A 12,474-nucleotide genomic window follows, 5' to 3' on the forward strand; every position below is an offset into this window, starting at 1 on the left:
CACCAGGTGGCTGTACCGTGCAGACCGAAACGACACGCAAGGGGACACGGCCAGGCCCTGTCCCCTTGCGCTTGAGTTTACCCTAATACCAGAATCGCAAAACGCTATTGCATTAGTAATCTTCCGGTGTAAAGCGACGGCCACAATCGCACAAATCCTGGCGCCGATCGGATAGCGGCAGCCCGATGCGCTGCAGCCAGTCTGCTCATCTACTGGCTTGCAGAGGGACACGATGTCGCAGCTTGACATATTGCCAGTCGCTACGTTTGCAGTCCACAACGCAACAAAGTCGAATCGTAGTGCTCGCAAAAAGACAGACCGACACTGACGGCAGAGCTCTCGTCAAAGACGCAGCACGTTGTAACACAAGCAGACAAAACTTGCTGTGTGCTGGAAGTGCTTAAGTGTACTGAAAAATTGTTCTTCTGCATTCCCTTTATGTTACTTTCTTTTTATAAAAACAAATTAAGTAACACTCCAACTGTTACGAACATCATTTGTTCACCATACATTTTGAAAAATTATCGATCACACGCCCTGGTCAGCCAATCGGATAGCTCGCCCCACTGACGTTATATGGGTGATTTCCGTCATATGGGTAGGGGCGGCTTAAAATTCCGCCGAGCAGTGTGCTGCGATCGGCAGTGATGTGCATTTTTAAAACCTTATAATAAATTACATGCCTTACGCGGAGCACTTAGATGCGTCAATTAATGCTCAGGAGGACCTATTCTAATGACTCAGTATGTTTGTAGAAAATATATAAAATCGTTTCAGGTTCCCTTTAATGCCATCTTTGTTATGCTGTTGTTGTCACATCGTCACGCGGTTGTCATTCTGTTCTCGTCATGCTGTTGTCACTCCATTGTCGCGATGCTTTCGTTACACCATCGTTGCCATTTCGTCGCTGTGCTGTCACCTTGTCATTGCATATATGCTCATATGCTCACACCACACACAACTGAACATCTCGGAAGTTTTACACCACAAAGCTATCGATTGGTTTGGGCAATAGATGGTTGGGAAATAGCTTGATATATACAGTATATACTTGTGTAATGGCCGCAGGTCTTTTTCTGAGATTTGGGGTGAAAATCGGGGCTGCAGCGATTACACAGAGAAAAAGGCATTTTTTTTTCATACATATTTTCGGTGGTACTTGCCTTTACTGAACTACAGTACTTGCTTGTACTGGCTCTAACTATTCTGAGCTGTTCTCGTAGCACGTCACCTGCTGGTTGGAATAAATGGTGACGTCCAACAGACCAGTGACGGCAGTGTCTCGGAGGCAGCCGCTAAATCCCGGAGGCTGTGCTTTTGCTACCTGGAGGCGCCGAAAACTTGGCACGGCTGCCTTGTTTCACCACCAATTAAGAAAAACAAAGCTTGGGAATTCTTGCACTACACAAACAACAACAGTGCCAGCATTCTCAAAAATCAAGGGTGCGGCCATTACACGAGTATATATGGTAGATAATTCCGAATACAAGATAGGCCTATCTGAAGCTCATCTCAAACCTCCACTTGTCTCGTACTGTTTTCCTGACACCGTGAAAAGCGGGAATTTGTGGATTTCCTTCTCTAAGGCCTTGTCGAACATACAAAGTTCACTTATTTTTTTTTTTGTACACGAAAGTTGGAAGTCGCTCGGACTGCGGAGTAGTTTTTGTTATAATGATTGCAACGCTGACTCTAAAAGCCTGCATTGTCCGGCCATGAGACCACGATGCATGTCGTGTGCGTTAAAGTGCTTGTTGTGTGTTTTTTCTTCCAGAGAAGGTAGAAATAGACGCAGCACGGAAACCAAACCAGCCTGTGTGGATAGGCACTATGCTGCCATCAGCGCACTTGTACTGTGAATAGTGTACGAATGTGCTCAGCCATGTGCCCGCTACAGTGCACCGTTTATACGACTGGTTGTCATATGTCTGCAACAAGTCAACCAGCCAGACTATTTTGTCTGGCTTTTTGTTTCGGAACCGACTTCCTGTTGGAACCAGTCGCCATTGTTTCTCATCCACGCGTCTCTTGCTGCCACTTGGTGTTCTGGTGCCTCCTAGTCCATTTGTTCTTGGCCCTTGCACTCCAACGGCTGCACCGGTGTCTGCCAACACTACATAGGTGCTGTTAGAGTCAAGAGTGTCTTTCAGCTTGCAGAACATCTGAGACCATCCCCATTCATGCATAACCCCGAAAACACAAGTGAAATGCACTCAATACTGACTGTGGGTCTGTAAATTACAGTGTCGAGTCTTGTGCATCACTGACCTCGATAGACTCCGTGTTAAATCTAAGCTGTGCTTGAAAAATTTGTCCAAGTTGGGATTGGTGCCGAATTGGTTCTGGATGCTCATGGAAACCTAAAACTGCATTTGCGGGAAGCCCTAGTCTACAGGAGGGCAACCCAGTGGCACATACATCTCCTGTTCGGCATGCCAATCTTGCGGGGCCACTCATTAAAAAGATAGTGTCATCCACGCTTTCTTGTGCAACACATACTGCATCAAGAGACCTTTCTCGTTCTTGAAGCAGAGTGGCGATCTGCTCTTGCCGGTTATGAACGGCTACAGTTCGCGCTAGCCATCCATATGTGCAGTGAGTAAAACTGAAGCACACACTTTGCTCGTTTTTCCTCCAGGGCATGTACCGCCTCTCAGATTCAATGCCTTTTTGGCCAGCATCAGCCAAAACAGTGCCGTTTCGAAATTGTCGGCGTTAAATATTTCCGGTGGTGCGAGAAGTGATTGCATACCCATAGGAGAAGCACACTTGTAAAGACGCGGCGCAGCGTTTGGTATATCGAATGTGGTGGTGTGTGGTAGTTCGATAAATGCTTAGTGCAGCGCTATATTTGCGTATGGGATTTTCAAGGGGATATTACAAATGTTTGATATAGGCAATAATTCGATATGTCTGAGTTTGACATAACCAGGATCGACTAAATGCACTATAGCATGAGCTATATAGTCTATAGCTTCCAAATATGCACGATCGCGTTATAGCACATGCATGATGTGTACACTATGTGTACTGACTTATCACTTGTCTTCGGTTACAGTCGCGCAGAAGCAGAACCATCAACGCCAGGCTCCTCTGCCCCCAATGTCGCTGCACGCAAGTGGTTTTGTAGCCCACCAGACCCCTGTCTGACCGCAGGCCAGGGGCCCCGGGCACAACGTGAGTCACAACCACCCAGAGATGGCGTGCAAAATGCAGCTGCCAGGGCAATCCCTTCTTCGCCTGTCGGGGGCTCAGGAAGCTCGACGTTACGTTGGTCCCGCTCTGTTGGACGCCACGAGAAGAGGGAACGACAGGGATGTCACAGAACAAACGCGCCCTGCCGCAGACAGTGCACACTGCTGGCATTGCCACTTTTTGCTGTGACGCCGTCTTTTCTGTTTGTTTTTTTTTCGCGAGTGTCATAGCATCGCTGTGTTGTGGTGCCAGGTGCTTTGAGCTTGTCATCTTTATAAGTTGTATGACTCCTCTTTCCTTTCTGCTTTCTTTGATGGTTTGCTTCTGGCGTCTGAGTTGTAGTATCACACTGACAAAGGGAAAAGGATGTTCGTCCTGGTGAGCTGTGGCTGCCATCTGCTTAAAGGAAAAATATTTTGCAAGTGGCATGCTGTGTTCAAGCATGTATGACTGTGTTGTTATGCTTGTGTATTTCTTTTCTTTTCATAAGTTTGCTTTGCCGCACCTCTAGAAATGAGGCTTATGCTTAAGAATATTACTATCAGTGTGCCACTGCGAGCTGAAATATTGAGCGAAACATCCTGTATTCAGAACAGCAAGCATTATCTAGCTAAACAGCCGAGAGAAAGACCTGATGATTTTGTGTTTTTGGCCTTTTGCACAGGCCTGGCATTTATACGTGAAATCACTTTTATTATTATTATTGTTATTATTATTATTTTTGTAATGCAATAACCAAAGCAGAATATGCACTCTGCCCGACTGCTTTGCCTTTTCATGTAGACATGCTGGACATTTTTACAACACCTTTTGCATAATTTTTATGTCTTACTTTTGTTTTTCCATTCCTTTCAAAGTATACCTGCTCACACTTTCTGCTATTGCAATTTTTAATTTTTGATATTACCAGCAGATAGATGCATGGAAACATGTGCTACCTGGAGTTGCCTTTTCAGTTGTACATACAAAATGAATGCTGCTACACAAGCTGTATGGAATCAAAGCACAGGCCTATCATGTACATTTGTCAGCAAAGGTCTGTTTCGTTTCCTTGCTGTACATAATTATGATGTAAAAGAACTGCTGCACTGTTAAAACAGGCTTGTAACGTCTACAGAGAGAGAACGATTAAGAAAGTGCTGCTGTTAGCTGTAGTTTCCTTTATTGCAATTACACACTTGCTTTGATGTTGTTTAGTTTACATTTTCTTCCAGATTTACCATAGTATCTCGAGCCATCACTTACTCACCTAGCCCTACTCCCTCAAACTTGAAGATCAGCAAGACTGCTTGACGGCTTAGCTTTTTCACCGTCTTGCGATGCTTGACCAGTCATGAGAAACTATGTTTAAATGCACTTCTTAATTTCCTTTTTTTACCAGCCAGTCCTGTTGTATTGCTTACACCAACCTATTGATGGTAGTTTTATTTGTTCAGTCATAGTACAGCGTGCTTGCTTGAGCAAAAGTATACAGACCAGGGATTCTGTTATAAAGCCCATTTCCTTCTCTGCCTATAAGTGTAACTTGAAATTAAAAACTGCAGTCCAAGTTTGGCATTGTGAACTTTCCAGTGCACTCATCAATTTCAGCTTACGTGTCAGAATTACAAGTAAATTCAGTTTTTTCAGCTTGTGGTTTGTACACTTTTGCTTACAGGTGTTCATTGTGAAGCTGTGAGAAAGAAGTGGTATAAGAACTAAGGCACAAAAAAGGGCAATGAAGGGTGTTTAATGGTTCCTTTCGTTTGACAATGGTGAATAGGCAGGGTAAATACAATAAATGTTAATAAGCCTAGTGAAAGGAATCGCCCAAATCTGATGTCCTTTGTATCGCTCACACAATGTGTGAACATGTGACGGCTGTGGTGCTCACATTACTAGCAGACACGTTCTTTTGTAGGAGACATTGAGTATGAAATGCTGTTCATAAAACTGCTGCAAGTATGGCGTGATCTGTGCGATTTTTACCAGGATGAGAAATATGTTGTTATTTACGTCATTGACACCTTAATAGAAAACAATGACGTGCAGGGTGTTGGTGATGGGCGACGACTCGGGCTGCTGTGGTAGATTTCTTTTTTGCCCCTTGCCAAGCCTTTTTATTTTTACACAGACAGCAGCGAACTTTTGTGCAAGCAACATTCCTTATCATTTGTTTTTGATTAACTGTGTGCTGAAGAAGAGCTCACTGCAAATAGTTTTTGGGGGGCTCTAAGACGGAATCCCTGGAAACCTTTTCCTGCTACTTTGCTTAATCTACTTTAAAAAGAATTTAAATACGCACTATGTTTTCAGCTGCATCCTAGCTGATTTTCATCTTAATTTAGAGTTAGTGCATTCTTGCCCTTTCATGAGAGGAGCTGGGACACTGTATGGCATCACACAGTTTGTTTTGCGTCTAGTTGGTTTTTATGCAATAGAACTTGACTGCTGCCTTCCTCTAGACCCCATGAAAAACTTAGAGCTTGGCTTCCCTGCACAGCAATGCCCTTTTCATTGACATGGTTACAAAAAAAGAAAGGGGGGGGAAGGAGAAATTTGCTGCAACTGTGGCTGCATCTAAGCATGAGAAAGGTGTATACGTGATTCTACAATTGCCCCAAATTTTCTTTCTGTGCAGATGTTAGGCATCACACATAGTTTTTGTTGTTTTATTTAATGACTGATAAGTCTAGTTTACCAAACCATTATCTGTCATTTGTGTAGCAAGGGGGATCTCCATGGCTGGCTGCAGCACTTTCAAGATATGCGCTAGAATGTGAAAAAAAAAAAAAAACAAGGGCTAGGAGATAGCATATTCTTGTGCCTTTCCAACAGGCCTACAGGACACTTATTGTAACAAGCCCTGTTAAATTGATACATCATTGTCTCGTTCAGATTCAAGCCTGGGTGTCCATTGTTCGCTTCTACCCTAGTTTGTGACCGTAAGTGCAAAAGCAACAACGTGAAGAAGTATTTCTTTAGTCGTAAAATGTGGACTGGAGTACACTTTTGATGAATTGTAGAATGAAGATCCGAGTTCCTTCGAGTGTAATCTTCCTCACAACAGCACAAGTTCCACACATTAGTGGATCAAAGTTAGTTGCTCCCGCGGCATAATTATGAATACTAGACAGCTCCAAAATCGCCATTTTACTTCTAAACTAACACTTGAGCTGTCTCTGAAGGAGTAAGTATGTGTTTCCACTATAGGAGCTCTTGTTGAAGACATACAGGCAACTGGTGTTTCGCAGCAAAGGTCTTGCAGAGAAGCTCGCTATGGGTGCTTGAATATGGCATACCGGCAAACCTATGTGCTTCATACCGGGTATTATCAGCAATATTAGTTCGTAAGAAATTTCTTGAGAGCTGTCCTCCAAATTAAAAAGAAGGGGAAAAATTATGTCAGTTATTTGCAGGTTTGTATTCAAGCTCTAAATAAATAAATTTTTTACCTAAAGGGCATGAGCAAGGCTTTGTACATCTCTAGCTCTCCCTCTCTCTGTGCAGGCAACTGGGATGCATTATATGTGCTGCACCTAAGTTTTGCATAGATGCTAGGCTGCACCGCCATGCTGAAGCACTGTGCAGGGAAGCCGTCTTGGGAAAATTTGCAGTGTTGGTAGGCCTAACTGTCGAGGAGTGGTTGCAGAATAGAACAACTTTTCAGTTATGCTTGCTGTGCAATTGTGCAAACCCTTTCTGAACATGTTAGCTGTGACTCCACTGACTCATGTTGAAAAGATAATAAGCAGGGGAGATTTACGTCGCAACATAATTTTCCCCACTTTGCATGATGTTGATTGTCCTTGTATGCATAAATTTTCACTTGCACTGTGCTCACTCCAATAGGTGTGTAAAAAGCTTTTACGCCGCAGCGTCTATAAAAACAGTGAAGTACCTAGGCACATGGTAAACTAGTGAGGGAATTGAGAAGGAAATATTATTCTTAAGTTATTAATGTACATGTTACGATACTTAAGGCTGATTTGGGCAGATGCGGAGGCTTTACCTTCAGCACACAAGATATGTGTGCAGTTTTGCAGGTTGTGCGTTTCCATACTTTGTCCTCGCTTAGAAAAACGTCATGCTGGATCACTCATAAATTTCCATTTATTGATACTGCCATAATTCTACTCTCACAACTGCAATAATATAATAAATTAAAAAAATATGTTTAGTCTGCCAAAGCAAAGGAAGTGTCAGCCAATAAATAGAAATAAAAAGTTAAGGCCACACCATTTTCTCTAGTGTTAAATCCAGTACAGTAGAGGTTAGCCAGCATGTAAGAGCATGTGTGAAGAATGACAGAATTTGATTAAGTTTGTCGCAAGCTTCTGAAGAAAAGAAGAAAAAAAGAAACTCTTTTGACAATGCTGCGGGTTTTTCGGCCGCCAGCAGTCAACCAGCCAAAAGTAGTTATCTAGATGCCACTGCTTACTAAAACAGTTGAATTTGTGGTTTTGTTTTAGACTTTCTGTAAATAATACATAGCTGGTACGAGATCACACACCTTATGCTGTTGTGCTTACTTAAGCACCTTCTCAACTTCATTCAAATGAGATACTTTTCCTGTGAGCAACCTAGCAATTTTCATTACTGCCGTTCACCGCAGCCAAAAAATACTGATTGGTTTATTTCCATTCTTTTTTTCTGTGCATTATGCTCTTATTTCAGCTATTTCCAGGGTACAAAGTTTTTTGGGTGCCATGAAAAAAATGATTTAATTTTGGGGAAGTGATTATGTGGTGTGCTGTGATTCTGAAGATGTGGCGCGGGTTTTCTTTGATGGGGGAAAAAAATGTGTAAGCTCATATTTCTCAATTGCGCACATTCTTTTTTGTACTCTTTACCTCAAACTGCAAGTCCTGGGTAAGCTTGTGTGGGAGATAATCTGCCGTGAGAATGCCATTACCTGTGTGAGTGTTTTTGAGAGAGTTTTAACTGTAGAGCTTGTGTATATATACTATGTAATAGCACAATGGTATGATGCAACAAGTGCTGCTGTAAAGAAGAAAAAAAAAGGGAGGTCTCCTCAATGCAACGTTAAGATGATGTGCCTTTTTGAGAATCGCATGAATTTTTAAAGCCAGGCTGAGATTTCTGCACTTTCAACAACATAGAGAGTATATATACTGCAAGCGCGCGAGTGCATTTATTCCCGACTACTTCCATCGCCACTGCCTGCTGTGAATGCTTATTTAGCAGAACAACCTTCACCTTTTTATCGTAAGACTGCTGCTGTTGCTATGAAGAAACAAAGTGTGCACGATTGTGTACTTGTTTCTGTCAGTTGTGACAAGCTGTAGAAATTTGCTTTTGGCACATTTGTTGATTGGCTCAATGCTTTGCTTGAAAATGTCGTATAGTCTTCCATGATATTACTAATAGTGCAGTTTGTGCAAGTAAACATAAGTGCACAGGACACATGTCACCCCTTTTTTTGCTTTGCATATCTAGTTCATTGTCCTTCTGAAAATTAGAAAAAAAGAATTGTCACACTTACCTGTAGCAGGGCTTCCTGTTTGCTGCCAAAAAAAAAATTAAAGAAAATCTCCAGTAAAAAGCATGCCTGCGCATTCTAAACCTCTCCGCACCTGAATTTTCGAATTTTCATTTGCCTGTGTAAGGAACAATCTGAACATTTCAACTGTAGATGAAGAGAATGCTCACTTTATAAAATGCGCAGCTGTAAACCAATACCGAAGTCTTCAAATGCGTCTCAGCTCAATATGCTGCGTCATGTCAGTTCAGCCGCGCCCTTGATGCAATCTCTCTGGGGGCAGCAGTTGCGTAGACTCTCCTTTCACTCTTTTCCCTGCTGCAGGCACGTGCAAGAAAGGACTGCTTTGAAATTTGCACTTATAGTTATGCAACAGAATTAATATTCTCAACAAATTATAATTATCCTTTTAGTGGTCACGCTGTTTGTCCTATTACTGGTCGTACTAAATGATTTAGTTTGTCCCACATTTGATCCTTTTTTTTCTTTATGTACAGTGACTTTGCATCTACTTTCAGGACAATCCTATGTGTGGAGATAACAGTGCTGCTTTGGCATTTCATCTGTATTATGTTTTAAAAGTGCAACTTGCATTGTATGCTCATGCACTATCACACTGGGCTAAACACTGGAAGACTTTCTTTAATCATGATGTTGCCTAGATTCTACATTGGTGTTACTTTATGTGCACACAGTCACTTAACCTGTGTTAGATGAGTGACAAGGAATGAAAAGAGGAATGAACGTTAAAACAAATGTGCGATTCTCTTGACAACTAAATTTCCTCTGCTGCAGCTGTTAGTAGATGTTCAGCGTCGTGCAAGTTGCATGTGATCGTGATTTTGCCCACTTAGTTGTATTAAACATTTCAGTAAAGAGGTGTTGTCCCTGCTTTATATTATGCATGTGTTTCTTTGTGCTCATGGTGTTACGGGAGTGCACACCCATCACAATTGTTCAGTACTATTTTCCAGTGAACTGGCGGTTAGTGCTACGTGGCTGCTTGCTTGTTTTAAGGCTAATCATTTTGATTGTAAGCCCGCCTCGAGTCTGAATTGAAACTTTTGGCTCCAAAATAAAGATTATTGATTTGTACAGGCTTCAGCAGCAGTGTTTATCGAACTTCTACATACACTTCGTTCCGGGGACATATTTTATAACAACTCTTTGCGTCCGTCGTGCCAAGGGGCTGATGGCAACAAAAACCTAGTGTGAGAGAGCACACGTGCCAATGACACTTACGCCTAGTAGCTGAACTGGATGAGAACAGCATCTGGTGTCATGTGCAAGCCAATGACAAAGTTGAAAAGAAAATTGGGAGAAGAATCTCTACAAAATCTGGCCCCAGCATTCCACTTACAATTGTCCGATAACATGCCTATTTATTGTGACATGTTTTAAATTGTTTTTATTAGGGCTACACTAGCACTAGAATCTCTTGTGGGAATCTCTTGTAGAGGTTAGGTTTTGTACAAGTAGTGCTTTCAGTATCTACTTCCCTGTTTTGACAGGCAGTAATTAAATGTGGCTGCTGTTCATAGCAGTGGCAATTGGAAAGACAAGCTGAACGTGCCAAGACATAGTAGTGTTGTCTCCAGAAGTGGGCTAATGCTTTAATTTTCTAGATTCCCTCACCTTGCAACACTTACATGCCCTCCCTTGCCCTCCACTTGCAAAAACGTGCCATTCCTCACTCACCTGTGTTTAAAAAAAAATATCTTACAACTTCCATGTGTACTGACACGCTGGTGAGTATGCATACAGTATGACACTGTGTTGTTCAAGAGAAATAATATATTTACCATAGTCCGTATTTGCAGGCAATGCTGCAAAATTTATGCAAGTAGTTTGGTCCTTTACTCTGCAAGTTTTGCAATGCAATTGTAACCACTTTATATACTTCAACAGCAACTTGTGGACATATGGGCACATAAAATTCTATATGTGTGCATACTTGTGCACACTTGTGCATCCAGTATATGCCTCGCCATGCTTCTTTCACTACGGCAAGTGGAGCACTGAAGCCACTTGGTCATAACAATGTGCCAGTCCAGTCGTATGGTGGTAAATGGATTCATATCAGCAATGCCTTCCGCATAGCAATCGCATCATATTTTGCAACATCATAGTACAAGACTTAATGTTACGTCAAATTATATGTCAATTGGAGAGTTTGCTGTTGAGCTAGTTCGTTCATGATTTCAAAATTTTTTGGCAGTTTCTAAATTTCAAAAATTGCCTCTCGTACGTAATGCACTATTTCTAGGTCACAAATGTGGCCAATACAGAGTTTCCTGCGATGTATGAATCTGAGCATAGTGGTTGGTAACTTACACCAAAAATATTTTTTGTGATGTTCCTTATGCATTGCTCTTTAAAGGGGTGCAGGGGCATATGTCTAAGGGGTGCAGCCACGGCATGTGAGTGAAGGAGGCAGTAAGAAACTACCATGCTTTTCAGGTGCCATACTCAAAGGAGCAGACCACATCGCTTTGTTTATCTAATGCCTCTCCATACACATTTTCGCCGACCAGGTAAGGTACTGCCAACCTACCCTCCTCCTCCGTGCTCCTCCGTCATTCACCTCATCAGTTTCCAGCTTCAAGCTGAACTCGTGTAGACCCAGCTTCTAGTTTTAGGCAGAAGCGACGTCATTGCTGCACAGAGGTGCGAGCGTGCAACAAGTGAAAATTCAGGAACCGGAAATCCTGAAAGCACAACAACTGGAAACCGAAACCCTGGAAGTGAAACTAGTGTGAGCGACGAATCAGGGAGCAGTGGTGCACATCAAAGTTTCGGGCTAAGCAAAAGCTGCGATGGTGTGCGGATGGAGGGTTTATCTAATACTACAGATACGAGTTCGATTTTGTTTTGTGTCTAAGTGAAATGAATAAACAATGAGCCAGGAATGTGTTTCCAAATGAATGGACTTTGAAGTACAAAGCTGCCAAGAATACAACAGTCAGCAGCAACAATAGTGAATTAAATTACACCCCTGCACAAAACTGATCCAACTGCTTATCTCATCCAACCGAATCTCGTCATAACCAGCTTCCTAGTCGCACGAGGTTGACAAGAAAAGCCTATGTTACAGTGCAGTGTGTGGGAATGCGCTTTTCTGTCCAGTGCTGTTGACCACTCTGTTGGCAACAATTGGCAAGTGCCACTTGACATTGGCAAGACACAAATAGTGCTATTCAACTTTTTGTTGAGAGCTGCCCTGCAAAAAACAAGGAGAAGAAGCAAAGAATGCTTTCTGCTTTAGGAACTTAGTCTTGCAAGTGACATCATACTGTTGAATCTTAAATTTCAAGCTTGCCTCTTGGCTATTGTGTTTAGGCGTGTTCATGATTGGTGTTTGTTGTACGTTGTCACTTATGGCAGTGTGTAGCGGCAGATAATGGGATTGACACAGTCCATGGCTTCTTTCTTTGCCCTTGCTTCTCAATTGCTGGCCTCCCTCACCTTCGCCAATTTGCCAACACTACTACTGACTTGACCTTAGATGATGAGAAAGGAGGGTGTCCAGGCCCGGTCATTACCCATCTGCGGTGCCTCTCCACTACCCATCTTATACCCATGCCACACAGCCAACTGCAATTAAATTTTGTACTGTGTAAGAAGAGTAGTTTCAGGTAGTGTGGATGGAGAACACCCTCTGAGCAAAATTAAACTTTAGTAATATGCATAAATGCATCGTGAAGAGTCAACAGAAATACATATTTTTGATGGTGAAACTTATTAAAAATGCCACCATTTCAACTATGACACAGAACTCCAAATCTTGAGAACCAGCG

General features: G+C 42.3%; 1 protein-coding gene across 2 annotated transcripts in view; it reads left to right on the forward strand.

Moving 5' to 3' along the window:
- The window catches only part of LOC135900274 (WAS/WASL-interacting protein family member 1-like), a 40,404-nt gene extending 30,632 nt beyond the window's left edge, over window positions 1–9,772 (forward strand). For both annotated transcript variants that reach the window (XM_065429714.2, XM_065429715.2), the window contains exon 7: window positions 3,059–9,772. In XM_065429714.2, the coding sequence (XP_065285786.2) occupies window positions 3,059–3,150 (92 nt within the window). In that variant the 3' untranslated portion in view covers window positions 3,151–9,772. The remainder of the gene's footprint in view (window positions 1–3,058) is intronic.
- Window positions 9,773–12,474: the final 2,702 nt, after the last annotated feature.

Source organism: Dermacentor albipictus, chromosome 1, assembly GCF_038994185.2.
Source record: "Dermacentor albipictus isolate Rhodes 1998 colony chromosome 1, USDA_Dalb.pri_finalv2, whole genome shotgun sequence".
NCBI lineage: Eukaryota > Metazoa > Arthropoda > Arachnida > Ixodida > Ixodidae > Dermacentor > Dermacentor albipictus.